General features: G+C 48.0%; 1 protein-coding gene and 1 long non-coding RNA gene across 4 annotated transcripts; one reads left to right on the top strand and one right to left on the bottom strand.

The window, feature by feature from the left end:
* Positions 1 to 341: 341 nt before the first annotated feature.
* Positions 342 to 6,622, bottom strand: LOC140422285 (uncharacterized). 2 transcript variants are annotated; one of them, XR_011947358.1, is made up of 2 exons: positions 6,319 to 6,622; positions 342 to 2,965 (listed from the first exon to the last, which is right to left on the bottom strand). It is a non-coding gene; the product is annotated as an uncharacterized lncRNA (long non-coding RNA). The 2 variants fall into 2 exon arrangements; XR_011947359.1 differs by lacking the exon at positions 6,319 to 6,622 and adding an exon at positions 6,038 to 6,310.
* Positions 6,623 to 6,726: 104 nt separating this feature from the next.
* Positions 6,727 to 16,423, top strand: LOC140422250 (uncharacterized). Of its 2 annotated transcripts, XM_072507281.1 has the most exons (3): positions 6,727 to 7,576; positions 7,932 to 10,374; positions 12,685 to 16,423. In XM_072507281.1, the coding sequence occupies exon 3, from the start codon at positions 13,029 to 13,031 to the stop codon at positions 13,953 to 13,955; it is 927 nt and encodes a 308-aa protein (XP_072363382.1). In that variant the 5' UTR covers positions 6,727 to 7,576; positions 7,932 to 10,374; positions 12,685 to 13,028; the 3' UTR covers positions 13,956 to 16,423. The 2 variants fall into 2 exon arrangements, with proteins under 2 accessions (XP_072363382.1, XP_072363381.1); XM_072507280.1 differs by lacking the exons at positions 6,727 to 7,576; positions 7,932 to 10,374 and adding an exon at positions 11,188 to 12,158.
* Positions 16,424 to 23,054: the final 6,631 nt, after the last annotated feature.

Here is a 23,054-nt window from a genome sequence, read left to right as displayed (position 1 = left end):
AGGAATAGAAGGAGATGCTGATGGGGGAGATGAAGAGGGCTGGGTGGAGGCTCATGTGGAGCATTAATATTGACAGAGACCAATCAAGATGACTGGCCTGACCCTGTGCTGTAGACTCAATGTAACAGAGGCAAATGTATTTATTTTAGATCCAACTGTAGTGGGGGGAAACCACTATTTACTATCCAGGGTAAAATAAATGTCCTTCATCAGCTTTTTAGGGTAATCTCAGTGGAAATATGCTCTCCCGGGCTGTTACAATCCTGGTCGGGACTGTTAATATTTAAAGAGAAATCCAAACACTCAGTAATTAACTAAAAGAACCGAACCACAGGACTACATTCCTCTTAGCAAAACAAACTTTAATGGAAATTAAACAAAATGAATAAAGTTCATGCTACTAACCTAACACTATGATTGGTAATTATTTAAGTTCTAATCCCATTCTACATTCAGTTCCACCCAAGGGTTCCCTTACACACCAGTCGACGAGGACCCAGGTTCGATCCCGGCCCTGGGTCGCTGTCTGTGTGGAAATTGCACATTCTCCCCGTGTCTGCGTGGGTCTCACCCCCACAAGCCAAAGTTGTGCAGTGTAAGTGGGTTAGCGATGCTAAATTGCCCCTTAACTGAAAAAAAAAATTGTGTACTCTGAATTTATTTATTTTCAAAATCTGTATGAATATTGGCCTCGGGGGCATTATACAGCAGACAAATCCAGGAGGCAAATGTAGGACCGATTGCAAATCTCCCCCAAATCTCAAATAGTTCCATTCCAGCCTATCAAATGTTTTTCAGCATCCAAAGACACAATGACCTCAGGCTCCAGAGCAGTGGAGGGGGAGAGGACAATGTTTAAGAGGCGTTGAGCATTGGCCGACAACGGCCATCCCTTCACAAAGCCTGTCCAATCTTCAGGCACTATAACTGGGAGACACGGCTCCAGCTGGAAAGACGCCCTCAGCCAACAGCTTAACATCGGTGTTCAGAAGTGAAATGGGTCGGTACGACCCACCTTCTACTGGGTCCTTGTCCCCCTTGAGGAGCAAAGAAATTGAGGCTCGAGTGAGGGTCAAGGGTAGTGACCCCCTGCACAGCGAGTGGTTAAACATGTCCATTAACAAAGGTATGAGCTGCTCCGAGAACATTTCTAAAATTCAGCTGGGAAGCTGTCCGGACCTGGGGCTTTGCCAGATTGCAGCTGCCCAATACACATCAATATTCCTGCCCGGCACAGGGGGGGGAATCCAATTCCCATCTCCTGCCTCCCTCTCCGGTCGAGAAATGTAAACCATCCAAAAAAAACATCATACCTGATGTGTTTGGAGGCTCCGACTCATACAGCTCACGGTGATATGAACCGAAAGCTGCATTAACCTGGAGAGGAGCTGATCCAGGTTATCTTCCTTATTCCGAAGGTGATCAGCCTTCTCCCCATGTTTGTGCAAGGTGTCCCTGGAACACCGTAACTGACCCACAGCCTTAACCATAGATATCAGTTCAAATTGGAGCTGTAATTTCTTCCTGTACGTCAGTCGCTCCGGTGTTGGGACAAGTAAATATTGGCGGACAACTTCCAAAATGGAGTCCACCAGTCTTTGTTGCTCCAATCTCTGTTTTCATGGTGTGAGCTTTATAGGAGATCATTTCCCCCATGATTACATCTTTAGGGCCTCCCAGAGTGTGGAAGGAGATATTGACTCTGATTTGTTGAGCTTTGGCCGCAGACAACCACTCACAACATTTGTCATCAGACCTCAGCGTGGTGTCGAGTCTCCAAGGTGGGCGTTGGGAAGGGCCAAAATCAACAAAATGAGGGGCGTGGTCAGAGATGACAATTGCCGAATATTCGGCTGCCGCCACTGAAGGGAGGAGGGACTTAGCAACAATAAAACATCAATTTGGGAATAACAAGACTCCACTAAAATTACATTTAAGCTCCTATTCACAAACTTAACCCCCTGTCAGAATGAACATGGTTCAGTCCTGGATGTGATTAACAGCAGCAATAACGGCAGAATCCAACCCCTGTCATCACTCGTGAACTCGCTGGTGTCTCCGCAGGTGTGTTGACTGAGTGAATCCCTTCCCCCGCACCGTGCAGGTGAACGGCCTCTCTCCAGTGTGAACTCGCTAATGTCTCCGCAGGCTGGATGAATGTCTGAATCCCTTCCCACACTGAGAGCAGGTGAATGGCTTCTCTCCAGTGTGAATTCGCTGGTGTATCCGCAGTGTGGATAACTGAATAAATCCCATCCCACACTGAGAGCAAATGAATAGCTTCTCCCCAGTGTGAATTCGCTGATGTTTCCACAGGGTGGATGAATGTCCAAATTCGTTCCCACACTGAAGGCAGGTGAATGGCTTCTCCCCAGTGTGAACCCGCTGGTGTGTCTGTAGGTGGGATAACTGAGTGAATCCCCTCCCACACGGAGAGCAGATGAACGGCTTCTCCCCAGTATGAACTCGCAGGTGTGTCTGTAGGTGGGATAACTGAGTGAATCCCTTCTCACACTGAGAGCAGGTGAATGGCCTCTCCCCAGTGTGACTGCGTCGATGAGATTCCAGCTCTGATGGGAAACTGTATCACTTCCCGCAATCTCCACATTTCCACGGTTTCTCCATGTTTTGGGTCTCCTCGTGTCTCTCCAGGTCCAACAGTCAGTTGAAACCTCGTCCACACACACAACACGTGTACAGTCTCTCCCCGCTGTAAATGGTGCGATGTGTTTTCAGGCTGTGTAACTGGTTAAAGCTCTTTCCACAGTCAGTGCTCTGGAACACTCTCACTCGTGTGTGTGTGTCTCGGTGCTTTTCCAGTCACACTGATGTTTAAAATCTTTTGGAGTCAACAGGTCGGGCAAACATTTCTCCTTCCAGATTTAATGGTCGATGAACCGAGTGACTGTCAGATCTGGACGTGATGTTTGAGATTTCTGTCTGTAAATCCTATCCTTTTAACATCCTGTAAAAGGAGTTTACAAAAGACATCATTGTCAGTACAGGATAGAAATTCAGAACAGATTATTTTAATTTCTTTGGAACATTCTTTCCTCTCTCGTTCCCCAAAAGCTGTAAATCTCCATCCCACACACTCTCCCTCCATTCTCACTCTGCTGTATCTAATATTCACCCTCCCAATTCTGCTGAAGATGCTGATTCAGGCTGATTGACAAATCCATGCTCACTGCTTCCTGTCCTGGACACAGAGGTCATAAGAAATAGGAGCTGCAGTTGGCCATTTGGCCCATCGAGCCTGCTCAACCATTCAATGAGATCCATCCCAACAGAACCCGCCTGCGAGTGATCAACGAGGCAAAGGCTAAAACATCCCCCGCTATTGCCTGCAACTCCGGCACGTCCGACACCCCGAACATGTCCCCCAGGGGACTGGGCTCTAAATCCACACACAAGATCACCGACATGGTGCTGAAGAACAACCTCCAAAATTTCTCCCAACTTCGGGCAGGACTAGAAGATGAGAACATGATTGGCTGATCCCCTCCCTACACCGCTCACAAATATCCTCCACCCCCTCAAACAACTAGGTCAGGTGGCTCTGTGTACTACCTTTAGCTGCATTAACTCCAGCCTCGCACACGAGGTTGAGGCGTTCACCCTCCGCAGCCCCTCACACCACAGCCCCTCCTCCAGCTCCACCCCCACTTCCTCACATAAATCGCCGAGACGACCCTCCTGCCGAACTCCATCACTGACACCATCCCCTCCATCAAAGAGGAAGGCGGTGTCACCGGAAAGGTTGGAAAATCCTTTTTTGCGAAGTCCTGCACCTGCATCTACCTGAAAACCCCTCCCCTTGTGAGACCCTAAACTTCTCCGCCAACTCCCTAAACTCGCAAACTGCCCCTATAGAAATAAGTCCTTCATTTCCATCACCCCCTCGCTCCTCCCATCCCCAAAACGATGCAGCCATCCTCCCCAGCTCAAATCTGTGGTTCCCTCGGATTGGCATCAACTTTGACCTCAACCCCCCCAACCTAAAGTGCTGCACAAATTGTCTCTATATTTTCAGCAAGGCCACCACCACAGGACTCCCTGAGAACTATCCTGGGGAAACGGGAGCAGCGCCATCGCCAGCACCTGCAACCCCCACCCCTTACAATAGCCAGTCTCCATCCTCTCCCACAAAACCTCCATCTCTCTGCTCCAAACATGCACCTTCTTCACGTTTGCCGCCCAATAATAGTCTAACAGGTTCGGAAGTGCCAAGCCTCTGACTGTCGCCCTTTCTGAATCACTGTCTTCCTAATCCTTGTAACCGACCCCCCACACAAATGACAAAACCAACCTATCCACCCCATAAAGAACGATTTCGGCAAAAAGACCGATAAAAATAAAAACCACAGCACAATGTTCATCTTAACCAGTTGCACCCGGGTAGTGGATAGATTTAATGCCTTCTCTGCTTCCAAGATCAATTTTACTGAGTCCAAGGTGGGGAGGGGTTGAGGGCCCCCTCCTCTTGCTAACTTCCCCTTCAGATGGTTCCCCCTTGGGAGTTAAATATCTGGGAATGTCAATGGCCCCCTCTTTCAAACAGCTATTTGGGCCACCTTTCCACAGCTAATGGTGACTATTAGGTGGGTCCTTGCCCGGTGGTCGGCTCTTCCAATTTCATGGCGAGGGAGGATCGCCTTCATTAAAATGAATGTGGTGCCCAGACTGTTGTACCCTCTGCAGATGCTGCCTATACTGCTGTCAACCAGAGTCGTTAGGGGAATTAATGGGATGATTAGTACATTTATCTGGAACAAAAAGAAACCTCGCCTCAAGTTTATTAAGCTCCAATCAACAGGAGCTAAGGGAGGGTTGGGTCTCCGGAATATCGGGCTATATCAATTGGCCTCTCATCTAAGGTTCATAAGGGATTGGGTGAGAATGGACCCAACATCCCTCTGGCTCGATATAGAAGCAGACCAGTCACTTCTCCCTCTATCCAAAACTGGCATAGGCGGATTACAGAATGCACCCCCATGGAATGTTTAATGTCTGTAGTTCATTAAAAGTCTGATATATTTGGTAAATTATGTGACCCCTATCTCAGATATATAAGTTCCAATTTGACTGACTTGCTCTTCCAGGGATTTCCATCAGTGAATTAAATTCAACTTAGGTCGGGAGTCGGGCACAGTGAGGCACGGTGGTTAGCACTGCTGCCGCACAGAGCCAGGGACCCAGGTTAGATTCCTTGAGTGGCTATCTGTGTGGAGTTTGCTCGATCTCTGTGTCTGCTCCGGTTTCCTCCCACAGTCCAAAGATGTGCAGGTTCAGTGAATTCATCATGCTAAATTGCCCCTTCGTGTCCAAAGGTGTTAGGTTAGGTGGGTTGACCATGATCAATGCATGAGGTTACGGGGATAGGGTGGGAAGTGTGCCTCCGTGGAGTGCTTTTTCTGAGGGTCAGTGCAGATTGAAGGACAGAATTGCCTCCTTCCGCACTGTAGAGATTCTAAGTCATCTATGTTATGTTATTCATTTGAATTCGACTATGCTGTTAGTCCATTTGTAATATTTTGGGGGGTGTGTCCTGCATTATTATCCTTCCATTTTTATATAATCTTACCCTCTTTCTCCACTCACTATGTTAACCTGTTAACTGGTTGTTCAATGGATCAGGCAGTTCATCTCGAGGCTCTGGTCGCTCAAATATCCTGTTACGAATTAATTCTGCAATGTGTTGCTTGTATTTATGCTGGCCGTATCAGTTCTGCACTGTACCCATTTTCCACAAAATTTCTATTATTCTGTTGCATTCATTGTTTAAAAAACATATCAAAAGAAATATTAAAAATATTAACTCATTCATGAATACTCCACTGATCCCTTTTGAAGAGAAATCCAGAAACTAACACTCTTGAGGTAAGAGATTACTGTAAATATATACCATAGCTACAGCACAATAATACACTACTAAAATAATAATAAATATACTTCATTATAGAACTATAAATAATATATCTAATCTGTACCATTTAACAACACTGGACATATCTCTGTCCGATATTAATTTACTGACCTCTTAAATGTCAGCCATCTCCTGGGGAAAGCAGCCCTTTAATTGTGAACTTCAGGAAACAGACCATTCTTTTAACCCAAATAAATAAACGTGTCAAGCTGAGGGAACAAAGGATGTGAATGTCTTTGAGAGACAGAGAGAGAGAGACCTGGGCCAAGCTTTGCAGAGTCTGCACCCTCCCTGGATTCACTTCCTTTCCCTTCAGTTGCTGCAAGTGATCAATTGAAGGTGAGAATGAGAAAAGAAATGGAAAGTGGGAGAAAAGAAAGTGTTTTACTCACAGATGTTGGAGACAGGAGGAGGTTTTACCTTCACATCCGCTGTGACATCACAATAGAGCCCTGCCTGAATCAGCCAATTGGAATTACTCTATTCCGAAGTGTCGTCACTGAGTTCCAGTGCGCGGTCGCGGGAGGCCCGCCCCCACCCGTTCAACCCCCTCCTTCGACACCTCGAGACCAGGTTTCCAGGCAACCGGCTGACGGCTGCGACCAGAGCTGGAGGCGGCTCGGTGATCTCCCCCCTGCCTGAGACTGCGCATGTTTGAAGGAGAGTGGAAGCTGCGCGTGTGCAGGCGAGCTTAACTCCTGAGAGGCATTGACCAATGGGAAGAGTTGCACGACCGGAAGGAGTCTGGTCCTCCAGCCAATCAGAGCGCGGGGTTTGTGTGACGGAGCTTCACTCCGGCGGAAACTTCCTCCTGTGCCTTCATCAAACAAACCTCCAGACGCCGCTGGTTCTCCAGCATTCTGCACCTTTCATCAGCAGTGACGCAAATGATCACCCCCCCGGGATGAGCTTTACATGAGCTTGACGGAGTTGTCAAATATAATTTTCAGGGTCACAGGATAAAGCAACATAGTTCCCTTCAAACTTCATCAAAGTCTCGATGCTTCGTTTGTGTTGCTGTTGAAAAATCCTGGAATAAGGAAATCCTCACTCCCTCATGGAGGCAGGTCCCACCTCGCCTTACCCGTCTTCAGGACCTTCTGGTGATCTTTCAAGTTGTGGAAGTGAATGATTACAGGCACAAAGAACAAAGAAATGTACAGCACAGGAACAGGCCCTTCGGCTCTCCAAGCCCGTGCCGACCATGCTGCCCAACTAAACTACAACCTTCTACACTTCCTGGGTCCGTATCTCTCTATTCCCATCCTATTCATGTAGGATGAAAACTATTCCTCGGCCTCAAAGACAGGATCCGATGCCCTTTCTAATTTGAAACACCCAGGCTTCACATCCAGCTTGAGAAAACGTGGCAGCCGGTCCTTGAAGAACCTAACGGGAGCCTCACCCTCCACACCTTCTGGCAGGCCGACAACTCGGATGTTCTTTCTCTGACCTTCAGTTTTCCAAATCCTCCAGGACCTCCCTCACGTCACTCGGCCGGTTTTCCCAGGATTTAATTCTTGCCTTCTCCGAGGAGGCAACTTGCTCAACATTCAGGATTCTCTCCTCGGGATCGTTGATCTTTTCCTTGATGTTTTGCAGCTCGGCCTCATGAGCTCACAGATATTGAGTCAGCACACTCAGCCTCTGGTCAGTAACACGGAGAATGTCGCTGACATAGATCGGCCAATGATTCCATAGAATAGATGAGCAGGCTCGATGGGCCAAATGGCCAACTGCAGATCCTATTTGTTACGGTCTCTGTGACCAGGACAGGAAGCAGTGAGCAGGGATATGTCAATCAGCCTGAATCAACACCTTTAGGAGAATTGGGAGGGTGAATATTAGATACAGCAGAGTGAGAATGGAGGGAGAGTGTGTGGGACGGAGATTTACAGCATTTGGGAAATAAGACAGAAAAGAATGTTCTCTAGCAACTAGAATTGTCTGTTCTGAATTTCTATCCAGTGCTGACAGTGATGTCTTTTGGAAATTGTTTTTCCAGGATATTAGAAGAGGAGGAATTACAGACAAAAATCTGAAACGTCATCTCTTAATCTGACTGAGTCTCTCAATTCCTTGGAACTGAATATCACCGGACTTTGAATCAAGAAGGAGAAATGTTTGTCTGTTCTTTCGGCTTCAAAAGATTTCAACCATCTGGGTGACTGGAAAAGCACCGAGACACACACACCCGAGTGAGAGTGTTCCAGAGTATTGACTATGGAAAGAGCTTTAACCAGTTACACAGCCTGAAAAGACATTGCATCATTTACAGCGGGGAGAGACAGTACACGTGTTCTGTATGTGGACGAGGCTTCAACTGATTGTCAAACCTGGAGAAACACAAAGAGACCTCAAACATGGAGAAACTATGGAAATGTGGGGACTGTGGGAAGGGATTCAGGGCTCCATCTCAGCTGGAAGCTCATCGACGCATTCACACTGGGGAGAGGCCATTCACCTGTTCTCAGCGTGAGAAGGGATTCACTTTGTTATCCAGCCTGAAGTCACACCAGCGAATTCACAGTAGGAAGAGGCCATTCACTTGCTCTCATTGTGAGAAGGGATTCACTCAGATATCCAACCTGCGGATACACCAGTATGTTCACACTGGGGAGAGGCCATTCACTTGCTCTCAGTGTGAGAAGGGATTCACTCAGTTATCCAACCTGCGGATACACCAGTATGTTCACACTGGGGAGAGGCCGTTCACCTGCTCTCAGTGTGAGAAGGGATTCACTGATTCATCGAACCTGCGCAGGCATCAGTGGGTTCACACTGGGGAGAGGCCGTTTACCTGCTCTCAGTGTGAGAAGGGATTCACTACTTCATCGAGCCTGCGGACACACCAGCGAGTTCACACTAGGGAGAGACCGTTCACCTGCTCTCAGTGTGAGAAGGAATTCACTTGGTTATCCACCCTGCGGAACCACCAGCGAGTTCACACTGGGGAGAAGACGTTAACGTGCTCTTAGTGAGAGAAAGGATTCCGAGATCCACCCTGCAGGAATACTAGCGAGTTCACACCTGGAAGAGGCCATTCAACTGCTCTGAGCAGGGGAGACATTCAATGAACCGTCCCAACTACGGATTCACTAGTGAGTTAATTCTGGGGAGAGACCATTCATCTGCTCTCAATGTGGGGAGGGGTTTTGTGATTCATCACACCTGTTGTGACTCCAACAAGTTCACAATAAATTACAGATGTTGGCTCCGTTGTTATTGGTTCTGCTCTCACTTACATCCAGGACTGCATTTTGTTCATTCTAACATCTGGTGACTGGTGATGATTGGAGGGTTTCTTTCTGCTGGACTGGCCGGTCTAACACCTCTGCCTCCGGTGGGCTGACCATTTTTGAGGCTAGTTGCGATTACCTGGTTCCTTGTTTGATGAGGAGCACAGAATGAAAAGGTGTTTGCACGTTGGAAGATATTTAGTTCCCAAAGCAGCCACGTTGCCATGAAGATGGGCTATGGCGGTTACAGGGTTCTTTTGTCTAATTTTTCTGGGTGTTTCTCGCAGAAGGAAACTGTCATGGTATGAGGAGCAAGTTGACTGTGGTAGTTTGGGAAATTACAATAAACATATAACTGAAAGTGGCAACGCAGGTGGATCAGGTAGCTAAGAAGGCATACGGCATGCTTGTCTTCATTGGTTGGGGCATTGAGTATAAAAATTGGCAAGTCATGCCCATCTCCGAGAGAACCCCGTCATGGTCCCTCTCAAGGCAAACTTTATTTTCTCAAGACTGAGAAACCCAGCCATGTCACCAAATCAGGTCTCCATACTCGGGGGTTTCGAGTCCCTCCACATTAAAATGATCCGTCTCCGGGCTATCAGGGAGGCAAAGGCCAAAACCTCGGCCTCTTTCGCTTCCTCAACTCCCGGATCGTCTGACACACCAAAGATCGCTATCTCTGGACTCGGCACCACCTGCGTGTTTAGGATCTTGGACATTGCCTTCGCGATTCCCTGCCAGAATCCTTTGAGAACCGGACATGCCCAGAACATATGGATATGGTTCGCTGGGCTTCCCGCACATCTATCCTTAACCCCAAAGAACTTGCTAACTCTTGCTGCCGTCATGTGTGCCTGATGGACCACCTTAAACTGAATTAAGCTAAGCCTGGCACATGATGAAGAGGAATTGACCCTATTTAGGGCTTCCGCCCATAGGCCTGCATCCAGCTCCCGCCTAGCTCCTCCTCCCACTTGCCCTTAAGCTCCACCACTGGGGCTTCCTCCGCCTCCTGTAGTTCTTGGTAGATGTCCGACACCTTCCCCTCTCCTATCCAGGTGCCAGAGACCACCCTATCCTTTATCCTACGTGGGGGTAGCAACGGAAATGCCACCACCTGTTTTTTAGAAAGGCGCGGACCTGAAGGTATCTGAAGGCATTTCCAGAGGGCAGATTAAATTTCTCCTCCAGCTCTGAACTAAAGAGGTTTGTGTGCACACAGATATTGACATGAAGGGTTTTTTATATTCACAGACCCTGAAGCAGATTATTGCAAGTCGCACTGAGGTGATTTCAGGTGGTGCTATTCCCATGTGTTTGCTGTCCTTGTCCTTCATGACAGTCAAGGTTATGGGTTTAGAAGTTGATGTCGAAGGAGCTCTGTTGAGTTCATAATCATAGAATTTACAGTGCAGAAGGAGGCCATTCAGCCCATCGAGTCTGCACCGGCCCTTGGAAAGAGCACCCCACTTAAGACCACGCCTCCACCCTATCCCCTTAACCCAGTAACCCCACCAAACCTTTTTGGACACTAAGGGCGATTTATCTTGGCCAATCCACCTAACTTGCACATCTTTGGACTGTGGGAGGAAATCGGAGCACCCAGAGGAAATCCATGCAGACCTGGGGAGAATGTGCAGACTCTGCACAGACAATGACCCAAGCCAGGAATTCAACCTGGGACCCTGGAGCTGTGAAGCAACTGTGCTGTCCCAACCACTGTGCTACCGAGTTGCCCCACCACTGTGCTACCGTGAACCATCTTGTAGATGGTACACACACTGCCACCATTGTGCTCTGGAGGTCAAGGGAGTCACTGTTTCAGGTGATGGATGGGGCACTGAGCAAGCAGATGCTTTGTCCTGTGTAAAACATGATGTGGAGATTCCGGCGTTGGACTGGGGGGGGGGGGGGGGGTGAGGAGGCATAGTAAGAAGTCTCACAACACCAGGATAAAGTCAATAGGTTTATTTGAAATCACAAACATTCAGAGGACTGCTCCTTCTACAGGTCTCACTTCACCTGATGAAGGAGCAGTGCTCCAAAACCTTTTGATTTCAAATAAACCTGTTGGACTTTAACCTGGTGTTGTGAGACGCCTTACTGTATAAAACAGACTCCATAATTTGAATAATTGTTGTCGGAAAGGACTGTGACTGAGAAAATATAACCAATTCAGTCCACTTGAAAAAAGATCTGCTCTTCAAATTATATTGGAAGAAATCCCATTTGAAGTTTGTGGTTGAATTTATTGCCTCAGCAGCTCACTCAGGTACCGGACTGGCAAAGGCATTGATTGGACAATAGTGGAAACAATGATCTGAAATGTTCTGTGAGTGAAACATTTTCTCCTTAATCCAGAATGGACTATGTCAGAGTTAAAGGCAATACCAGGCTAAATTACATTGAATATACAGCACAGAAACAGGCTTTTCAGCCCAACCAATCTCTGCCAGTATTTTTACTTCACTTCATCCTCCTCCCATGCTTTCCCATCTGACTCTATCAGTGAGTCCGTCTGTTTATTTCTCCCTCATGTGTTCATCCAGCTTCCTCTTCAATATATCGATGTTATTCACCTCCACCACTCACTGTGGTAGTGAGTTCCACATTCTCACTACTCTCTGGAAAGAAGTTTCTCCTGAATTCAATTTTGCTCTTACCCCTACAAGTGTGAAACCCCCCCTCCCCATTTCATCCCAGTACAAGGAGTTTGGAGACTGGAGTCCGGATGAGCAATGGCGGCCATCAGAGCCAGAATCCCCAGCGGTAACGGAACCACTATTCACCGAGCGGGTTGCCCGGACTGCGCATGTCCCTGGGAGCGATGGGAAGCTGCGCATGTGCAGAGAGAACCCAGCCTCTGACCTTTCTGCTGAGGTGTTGACCAATGGGAGCAGTTGGAGGACCGGAAGGACTCTGTCTCTGAAGGAAAAGGAAGTGAATCCAGGGAGGGTGCAGACTTTGGAAAGGTTGGCCCAGGCCTCTCGGTGAGTGCACGGATTGTGCGAAAATTGGAGGGGTGGTAAATAGTGAGAAGGATAGTCTTTGGTTACAGGAATAATAAGCTTTAATATTGACAAAAGTAACCCTGCAGCGTCCATCCAATTCAGTTAGAAATTATTGATCATCTCTGCTTGAGAACCTTCATAGGCAGAACGTTCCAGATCATGATCAGTCACTACCTCCTGTATCTGAACCAACTGATACAATCCTATACATTAAACACAATTTTCGTCCTGTTACATATTTCCGTTAGGCTGGCAGTCTGCATGAAGATTTCCAGGGCTCTCTGTCCACGATTGTAAGCAGTGAGCATGGATCTGTCAATCAGCCTGAATCAGCACCTTCAGGAGAATTGGGAGCAGAGTGAGAATGGAGGGAGAGTGTGTGGGACGGAGATTTACAGCTTTTGGAGAACGAGAGAGGAAAGAATATTCCATAGAAACTAGAAAAGTCTGTTCTGAATTCCGATCCTGTACTGACAATGATGTACTTTGTAAACTCCTTTTACAGGATATCAGAAGAGGAAGAATTACAGACAGAAATCTCAAACCAAACCTCACGTCCCGATTTGACAGATTCACTCAATTCACGGGGACTTGAATATCATCAGCCTTTGAATCGAGAAGGAAAAAGGTTTGTCTGTTCTTCCTGCTTCAGATGGTTTTAACCATCAGTGTGACTGGAAAATCACCGAGACACACAGACCTGAATGAGAGTGTTCCAGAGCACTGACTGGAAAGAGCTTTAACCAGTTACACAAACTGAAAATAAACAGCACGGAGAGACCGTACATGAGTTCTGTGTGAGCCTTCACTTGACTGTCCAACCTGGAGAGACACAAGGACACCAGCACCATGGAGAAATCATGGAAATGTGGGGACTGTGGGAAAAGATTCAGATTCCCATCTATACTGGAAACTCATCAACGCATTCACACTGGGGAGAGGCCGTTCACCTGCTCTCAGTGTGGGAAGGGATTCATTACGTTATCCAACCTGAAGAAGCACCAGCCAGTCCATGTCGGGGAGAAGCCATTCACCTGCTCCACATGTAGGAAGGGGTTCAGTACTTCATCCGAACTGCGTACACACCAACAAGTTCACACTGAGGAGAGACCATTCACCCACAGTGAGTGTGGGAAGGGATTTACTCAGGTATCCAATCTGCTGGGCCACACTGTCACTCACAGCAATGAGAGACCCTTTAAATGCTCTGACTGTGGGAGCAGCTTCAAAAGGTCTCACAAACTGATGAACCATCAGTGCATTCACACCAGGGAGAGACCGTTCAGCTGCTCTCACTGCACAAAGAGGTTTCGAAACTCATCCCATCTGCTGATACACCAGATCCTGCACACCGGAGAGAGGCCATTCACCTGCTCTCAGTGTAGAAAGGGATTCACTCAAATAAGCAACCTGCGGAGACACGAGCGAATTCACACTGGGAAGAGGCCGTTCACCTGCTCTGATTGTGGGAAGGGATTCACTCGGTTATCCCACCTACAGACACACCAGCAAATTCACACTGGGGAGAGGCCGTTCACCTGCTCTGACTGTGGGACAGGATTCACCCGGTTATCCCACCTGCAGGCACACCAGCGAATTCACACTGGGGAGAGGCCGTTCACCTGCTCTGACTGTGGGAAGAGATTCACTCAGTTACCCAATCTGCAAGCACACCAGCGAGTTCACACTGGGGAGAGGCCATTCATCTGCACAGTGTGTGAGAAGGGATTCACTTGGTCAACACTTCTGCTGAGACACCAGCGAGTTCACAAGTGATGACAAGGGTTGGATTCTGCTGTTATTGCTGCTGTTAATCATATCCAGGACTGAACCATGTTCATTCTGACACTTGGTGAAGTGGGAGGGTCAGAGAGTTTCTTTCTGCTGGACTGGCCGGCCTCACGACTTTGCCTCCAGTGGGCTGATGCTCTTTGAGCCTGGGAGAGCACATTTCCACTGGAATGATCCACAAAAGCTGATGAAGGACATTTATTTTATCCTGAATAGTAAACAGTGTTTTTCCCCCATTACAGGTAGATCTAAAATAAATACAGAAAGAACTGGAAAAACGCAGCAGGTCTGGCAGCATCTGTGAGAGAGAAACAGAGTTAATGTTTCACGTCCAATGTAACTCTACCTCAGAACTAAAGAAAGGGAGAAATGTGATGGGTTTGATGCTGGTGAGAAAGGGGGGAGGGTCAGATAGAACAAAAGAGAAAATCAGGGATTGGTGAGATTAAATAACAAAAATGTCCTGGAACGACTTCCAGTGGAGGCCCTGAGTTTATCGGCCGCACACAAGGTGACTTCTGCTTGTAAGCTTGGATTTCTGGCCCTTTCTGCCCGGTTAATGGGCACTTAGTTTGTAAAAAGTGCAGAATAAGTGGAGGGAGTTGGTTTCTCCTCCAAAGTGGAATATCAGCAGGTTACAACACCCGGCAAAAGTCGAGTATAGCCGTGTGGTGCAGCAACTGAGAGTATGACGGAGTTGGAGGGTGTTTCGGCAGCATCAGAAAGAGATGCAAGAGGACAGGTCCAGGGCGATTGAGGAAACAGTAGCCCCTCTTCATGGGACTTTGGAGCGGGTGGAGGAACGCCTGGAGTCACAAGGTGCGATTATCCGAGAGGTGGAAAGGACGGTGTTGGATCCCGGTGATCAGATCGTGTTGCTGGAGGCCGAGATGGTGATGCTGGAAGAGGCCTGCAAGGTGCTGAGGGCGAAGGTGGACGACCAGGAGAATCAGTCCAGGCGACAGAATCTGTGAATTGTAGGCCTGAAGAAGGGGTGGAGGGAACGAGTGCCATGGGCTATGTATTGAAAATGTTCACGAAGCTGGTTGAGGAGGGGGTCTTCGATAAGGCCCCGAAGGTGGATCGGGCCCCCCAATCATTACAACAGAGGCCGAGAGCTGGGGAGCCGCCGTAGGCAGTGATCGGCCTGATGCACAAGTTCCAGGAGAGGATTCTGAGGTGGGTGAAGTCGACGTGAGGCTATAGCTGGGAGGGGAATCTGATCCGGATCTACCAGGACATTGGGGCCGACCTGGCCAAATGGCAGGTGGGTTGGGTTTTAACAGGGCCCAGGCTGCGCTCTTTCGGCCAAGGTCTGGTTCGGGGTGTTGTATCCGGACAAACTCTGGGTGACTTTCACAAGGGCAAAGGACATTATTTTACGATTTCAGAAGAAGCGGATGACTATGTCAAGGAGCATGGGTTGGGGGAGGAGTAATGGTGGGATCTGTTCTGTCTCGATGTGTATATATAAGTTTTGTAAATGTTATGTTCTTTCATAGAATTTACAGTGCAGAAGGAGGCCATTCGGCCCGTCGAGTCTGCACCGGCTCTTGTAAAGAGCACCCCACCCAAGGTCAACACCTCCACCCTATCCCCACATCCCAGTAACCCCACCCAACACTAAGGGCAATTTTGGACACTAAGGGCAATCTATCGTGGCCAATCCACCTAACCTGCACATCTTTGGGCTGTGGGAGGAAACCGGAGCACCCGGAGGAAACCCACGCACACACGGGGAGGATGTGCAGACTCCGCACAGACAGTGACCCAAGCCGGAATCGAACCTGGGACCCTGGAGCTGTGAAGCAATTGTGCTATCCACAATGCAACCGTGCTGCCCAAGTTTTTTGCATGTTATGACTCGGGCTCGTATGGGTGGGTTCTTCCCGGAGGTTGAGGACAGATGTGAGAGGAACAGGAGGGGGCCTGTCAATCATGTTCACATCTTTTGGGTGTGCCCGCAGTTCGGGGATTCTGGCCATTGATTTCCGAGACCCTGCCGGAATTGTGGGGGTGACGATGGCGCCGTGATCTTTAGTGGGGCTTTCATGTGTTTCGCATCTGCCAGAGCTGCTGGAGGGGAAGGGGGTCTTCACCACTCTGATTGCCCGGCGGCGAATCTCACTGGGTTGGAGGTCGGTCGCCCCACCGAAGGTATCGGCATGGTTGGGGGATTTGACGGAATTTCTGCAGTTGGAGAAGACTTAAGTACGTTCTGCGAGGGTGACGAGGGTTCTACTTAAGACGGAGGGTCTTTCTGTCTCTATTTAAGGATCTGTTTGTCGCCGTGCGTGGGGGGGTGTCAGTTGGGAAAGGGATGTTGGGATGTTGGGGTAGTTTAGGGGGGAAAATGATAAATTGTTTGAAAGCCAATGGTATTTGATTGTTGTTTATTTGTATAATTGATTATGTTTCGAATAAAATACATATATTTAAAACGCGAACTAAAAGCCTAATGATCTTGTCCATTGTTGGTAGAAAAAAAACATCTGGTTTACTAATTCCCTTTCGGGAAGGAAATCTGCCTCCTTGCCTGGTCTGGACGACATGTGACTCCAGATCCACAGCAATGTGGTTGACTCTGAAATGGCCCAGCACAAAGCTGTAAGAATCCTCAAGGATGTTTATTCCATAGAATGGAATTCTACAGTCCCAGAAGGGGACCATTCGGCCCATCGAGTCTGCACCAACCGTACCAAGAGCAGCTACCTCAGTCTGTTCCCCTGCCATATACCCATAAACCCACTTAACCTGTATATCTTTGGACAGTGGGAGGACTCCAGAGCGATGGAGGAAACCCACGCAAACACGGGGAGAATGTGCAAACTCCACACAGATAGTAACCCAAGGCTGGAATTGAATCCGGGTCCCTGGCACTGCGAGGCAGGAGTGATATTATGAATGAAACCGGTCTATTTGTGTGCCAAACATCAAACACAGCTAGCAATAGTCAGAGTTAAATGATGCAATAACCAATGGATCAGATCTGAGCTCTGCAGTCCTGCAAGTAACTTTGAGCCACACAAATGCCAGGCAATGACCACCTCCCTTATGAGAGAATCTATCCACCACCTCCTGACATTCAATGCCATTACCATTGTTGAATTCCCCACTATCAACATCTTAGGGGTTACCATTGACCAGAAACTGAACTGGACTAGCCATATAAATACTGTGGCTACAAGAGTGGGTCAGAGGCTGGGAATCCTGCTGTGAATCAGTCACCTCCTAACTCCTGAAAGCCTGTCCATTATCTAGAGGTCCGGAGTGTGATGGATCACTCTCCACTTGCCTGGATGAGTGCATCTCCAAAATTAAAGAAGCTCGGCATCTTGCAGGACAATGCAGCTTGGTTCATTTGCACCCCGCCCACAATCATTCACTCCCTCCACCACCAAGGCACAGCAGCAGCAGTGTGTGTACCATCTACAAGATGCACAGCAGGAATTCACCGATGCTCCTCAGGCACTACCTTCCAAACCCCTGAACTACTATATAGAAGGACAAGGACAGCAGACAGACAGGAACACCACCACCTGGATGTTGCTCTCCAAGCCACACACCATCCTGATTTGTAAATATATCACTGTTCCTTCAGTCGCTAATAGCAGTGGATGTATCAACACCACATGGACTGCAGTGGTTCAAGAAGGCAGCTCACCACTACCTTCTCTAAGGCGACTAGGGATGGTCAATAAATGCTGGGTTTAGCCAGCAAAGCCCACATCCTGTAACTATATGTATTTTTTTATTTAAAAATTCGATTGGGCCAATAATGGACTTGGGAGAAATAATACTGAGTAAGAACTGTCCACAAGTTGGACAGGGGTAAAGAGGGAGCTGGAGGATATTTTACATCCACGTTTGATCTGTTGCTTAAAGCATCTGTCCTTATGTACCAGTAACTTAGAACTCACGGCATTCCTTCAGGAGAAAAGATCGAGTAGATGTTACCGCAGGCGGGGCCAGAACAGAACTGGAAGACAACGGAGTGAAATTGAGTGAGGGGTTGGAGAGAGAGTTCTCCTCCCCCTCAAGGTGTGGACTGTAAGAATCCTGGGGGACTCCGTGCTTCGGATTTTCTTGTTAATTAGTGATCATTAAATTAAATTCTATGACTGGCTGTGGATTTATTTTGAATTTGATTGTTACACTTCTGTTTTTATTCCTGTTGTGATCATGCTCTGGGTAAGGATGGTCGACAGGTGACAGGATGGGAAATTGTGGTTTGGGTCTTCACTGACAAAATGTTTTATTGATCCGAAAGGTGTAAAAGGGACCAAACTCCAGCAGAAATCGAGCAGAGCTGAGAACAGACGACTTGCTGTGTGGGAACAGGGAGATAAACAGCTCCCAGAGGACAGAGAAAACAAGAGTGCCTGGAATCCTAGACAACACCCTGGTGTCAAGGCCACCATGTTTTCACCGCTTGGCATGGGAATGCTGACTCCCTGTACCGGGGACGAAGCATAGAGAAGACAATTGTTTGACAGTTTGACGTGGTTTGGGCGGGTACAGATGGTTCAATGACAGGTTTTGTAATTGGTCCGTTCAAATGTTAGCTCGGCAATGATTGGGTTAAATCAGTTTCCATAGACTTTGTGATGTAATAAAGTATAAGAAGGGATTCCCCGAGCACAGAGATTTGTTGAGGTTTTACAGATTCCACTGACTGGGACCATAGCATCTGGGGCAGAGCAGGGAGCATTTACCTGGAGATGGTGCTTCTACCCAGAGTGTAATGGTAATACTGCTGCACTTTGATATTACTGCTCAGACACAGGAACAGGAGCAGGACATTCGGCCCCTCGAGCCCACTCCGCCATTCAATAAGATCAGGGCTGATCTGATTGTGGTCTTAACTCCACTTTCCTTCCTCCACCCGTTCACTCCCTCGTCAATCAAGAATATATCAAATTCAATCTGAAAACATTCACTGACCCTGCTTCCAGCACCCTCTGGGGATGGAGATTCACAGACCCACAGCCCTCAGGAGAAAAACAATATTCTCATCCGCGTCTTAAATGGAAGACCCCTAATTTTTAAGCAGTGTCCCCTAATTCTAGTCTCTGCCACAAGGGGGAAACATTCTCTCAGCAATCTCTCTGTCAATTCCACTCATGATCTTATTGAAACACATGAGATCCTCTCTCATTCTTCTAAACTGCAATGGATACAGTCCCAACCTGTCAAACCTTTCCTCAGAGGATAACCCCCCTCATTCCAGGAATCCGGGGAGTCAACCTCCTCTAAACTGCTTCTGATGCAATTATCTCATTTCTGAAATAAGGAGACCCAAACTGTACACAGTGCTCTAAATATGGTCTCACCAAGGTCCTTTACTACTGCAACAAAACATCCCGACTTTTATATTCCAGTCTCTTTGCCATACACAACATTCCATTGTGCTTCCCAAGTGATTTCAACTCACTCGATAAAGCCTGATTAAACTGTTCAAGGACTCGATCGAGCCACTTGCTGTACCTGCAAACTAACTTATTGTGATTCCTGTACACGGACGCCCAGATCCCTCTGTACCTCATCATTCTGCAATATCTCACCATTTAAATAATATTGTTTTATTTAATCCTTCCTGACAAAGTGGACAATTCACATTTTCCCACATTATCCTCCATCTGTCGAGTTTTGTCCATTCACTTAATGTCCTTTGCAGTCTCCTTATGTCCACTTCACAAATTACTTTCTGAACTATCTTTGTGTCATCAGAAAATTTAGTCGCCATCCATTCAATCCCATCACCCAACTCATTAATACAGTTGTAAATAGTTGAGGGCCCAGCACTGATCCTTCTGACACTCCACTTGTCACATCTTACCAACCCAGAAATTACCCATTTAAACCTACTCTCTGCTTCCTGTGAGCTAACCAATCCTCTATCCCTGCTGATATGTTAACCCCCTACACCATGAGCTCCTATTATGTGTAATAACCTTTGATGTGGCCCCTTGGAAAATACCTTCTGGAAATCTAGATAAACCACATCTCCAGGTTTCCCTTTATTGACATTCCTTGTTCCCTCCTCAAAGAGCCTAGATAAATTAGCTCATCCCTGAATCTCATTTTTAAACATTGTGTGTCAAAAGAAAAGGTCTCCTCCACCCCTGTCTCCTTTGCTAATTACCTTCAAGGGGCTCACTCTCTGTTAAAGAGCCTGCCAACCCCTCTCACCCACTTTCCCCAAAGTGAATGAATTTAATCAGAAAAAGACAAAAAATATATATATATTTTTAATGAAACAAGTTTATTATTGAAACAGAACATGGGTTAAAAAAAAAATCAGAAAATGACTTGAGGATCAAAGACAACCAGAGTAAAAGAATAACCAGAATAAAAACATGTTCACAATGTTTCAGACCCAAATGTTTCTCTTCAGCTCCCCTGTACCCTGCCCCTGTGACTCCCCACATTGGACACAGGGGCACTGAAACGAAAGAGAAAGTGCTGGAAAATCTCAGCAGGTCTGGCAGCATCTGTAGGGAGAGAAAAGAGCTAACGTTTCGAGTCCGATGACTCATTGTTAAAGCTAACAGACTAACAGAGAAAGTGGGAAATATTTATACTGTGGAGTGAAAATGAAAGATGAGTCATAGCCACAGAAACCCAGGGAAACCGGGTGCTGATGGTCACAGATACCAAGGGGAAAGAGTGTTAATGGCAGTCCCCAGAGAGAACAAAAGATGTGAAAGGTCAAACAGCAGAGAAACTAACATCAGAGGATGAACTGTAGATGTGGGGGGAGGGAAAGGGTGTGACGTGAACCCACCACCCACCATTTTAATTGTCATATTAGTGAAGTAATCAGTGGGGGTGTTGCCCTCTATCCTCTCCGGCAGACCCACAATACGGACATATTGCCTAAGTGACCAGTTTGCTAAATTGCTCATCTTAGTCATTTTTGTTAACCTCAATTACTGATGTCAGGCTGGTTTCTATCAGTATGATCCGATCAGTGTGGTCGGAGAGGCTGTTACGATCTGATCAGTATGGTCAGAGAGGCTGTTACAATCCGATCAGTATGGTCGGAGAGGCTGTTACGATCCGATCGGTATGGTCGGAGAGGCTGTTACGATCCGATCGGTATGGTCGGAGAGGCTGTTACGATCCTATCGGTATGGTCGGAGAGGCTGTTACGATCCGATCAGTATGGTCGGAGAGGCTGTTACGATCCGATCGGTATGGTCGGAGAGGCTGTTACGATCGGATCGGTATGGTCGGAGAAGCTGTTACGATCCGATCAGTGTGGTCGGAGAGACTATTATGATCCGATCAGTGTGGTCGGAGAAGCTGTTACGATCCAATCAGTATGGTCGGAGAAGCTGTTACGATCTGATCAGTGTGGTCGGAGAGGCTGTTCCCAGCTTTTCTCGGTGGCACCACGTGTTTCCAGGATTTTACTCAGATTTTCCCATTTTGCAGAGCTATGAGCCGGGGCCTCCTCGACCGATTTCTTTAATTCCACCGCCAAGCTTTGGTGATGTTTCTCTAACTCGGCTGCCACATTGCGGCTGATATCGTCGCCATCGGTAACATAGTCGGCAGGGGAAAGGAGAGCCCACCCTTGCCACCTTGTTATTTGCCGAGCCCTGTGACACTTCAAAATCTCCCCCCCCCATCTCCCCCGTCTCCCCCCCCCCCCCCCCCCCGTCTCCCCCCATCTCCCCCCGTCTCCCTCCCCCCGGGTTGCGCAGTTCTTTGGTTCCTCAGCTATCTTGTTTTTTAAAATTCTTAACTTACTCCTTGTTTCGGGCCTCGAACAGGTTTTGGAACACACCGTGGGGCAGCACGGTAGCACAGTGGTTAGCACAATTGCTTCACAGCTCCAGGATCCCAGGTTCGATTCCCGTCTTGGGTCACTGTCTGTGCGGAGTCTGCACGTTCTCCCCGTGTGTCCCACAGTCCAAAGATGTGCAGGTTAGGTGGATTGGCCATGGTAAATTGCCGTTAGTGTCCAAAATTGCCCTTAGTGTTGGATGGGGTTACTGGGTTATGGGGATTAGGTGGAGGTGTGGACCTTGGGTAGGGTGCTCTTTCAAATAGCCGGTGCAGTCTCAATGGGCCGAATGGCCTCCTTCTGCACTGTAAATTCTATGAACTACCCCCAAGTATCCAGGAAGCCTTCCTCTGACCCTCGGATGTCGTACTTAATCTTCTCCAGGTGGAGAAATTCCAAGAGGTCAGCGAGCCAGTCTGCAGCTGTGGGTGGTGCTGCCGATCGCCAGCCGAGCAGGGTTCTCCGGTGTGCGATTAGGGAAGCGAAAGCAAGGGCGTTGGCCCCCTTCCCCATGTGTAACTCTGGCTGCTCCGATACCCCAAAAATTGCCACTATTGGGCATGGCTTCACCCTCACCCCCACAACCTTGGACATTGCCTCGGAGAAGGCTGTCCAGAACCCAGCAAGCTTGGGGCAAACCCAAAACATGTGGGTGTGGTTGGCCGGGCCCCTCTGGCACCGCTCACATTTGTCCTCCACCTCCGGGAAGAACCTGCTCATTCGGGTTCTGGTCAGGTACGCTCTGTGCACCACTTTGAGCTGCATTAGGCTTAGCCTTGCACAGGAGGAGGTGGAGTTTGCCCTACTCAGTACTTCTTTCCAGAGTCCCCACCCTACCTCTGTCCCCAGTTCGTCCTCCCATTTTTGTCTGGTCTCGTCCAGTGGTGTTCGAGCTCTGTCCAGTGGCTGTCAATTTATTTTCCCACATAGCCCCCCCTTCTCGCTGTTTGTGCCAATCAGATCCTCTAGTAGTGTGCTTTCTGGGATCCCGGGGTACCCGACTGTCCTTTTGCGGAGGAAGTGTTTTATTTGGAGGTGTCTCAATTCCTGTCCTTTTGAGAGTTTCCACTTCCTCGTCAGTTCGTCCAGTGTCGCCAGTCTGCGTCCTACGTAGAAGTCCCAGACCGTCAGTGTGTTACTGTCCCGCCTCCATCTTTTGAAGGTGGTATCTAGCATAGCTGGGGGGAGGGGGGAATCTGTGATTGCCGTAGATGGGGCCATGGGGGCCATTTTAGTTATCCCAAAGTGCTGTGTCGACTGGGTCCACGTTCTCAGCATGGCTGCTACCA

Source organism: Scyliorhinus torazame, chromosome 5 (assembly GCF_047496885.1).
Source record: "Scyliorhinus torazame isolate Kashiwa2021f chromosome 5, sScyTor2.1, whole genome shotgun sequence".
Classification (NCBI taxonomy): Eukaryota; Metazoa; Chordata; class Chondrichthyes; order Carcharhiniformes; family Scyliorhinidae; genus Scyliorhinus; species Scyliorhinus torazame.
The sequence above is the reverse complement of the archived record's forward strand: the minus strand, read 5'-3'. Positions and strand labels throughout refer to the sequence as shown.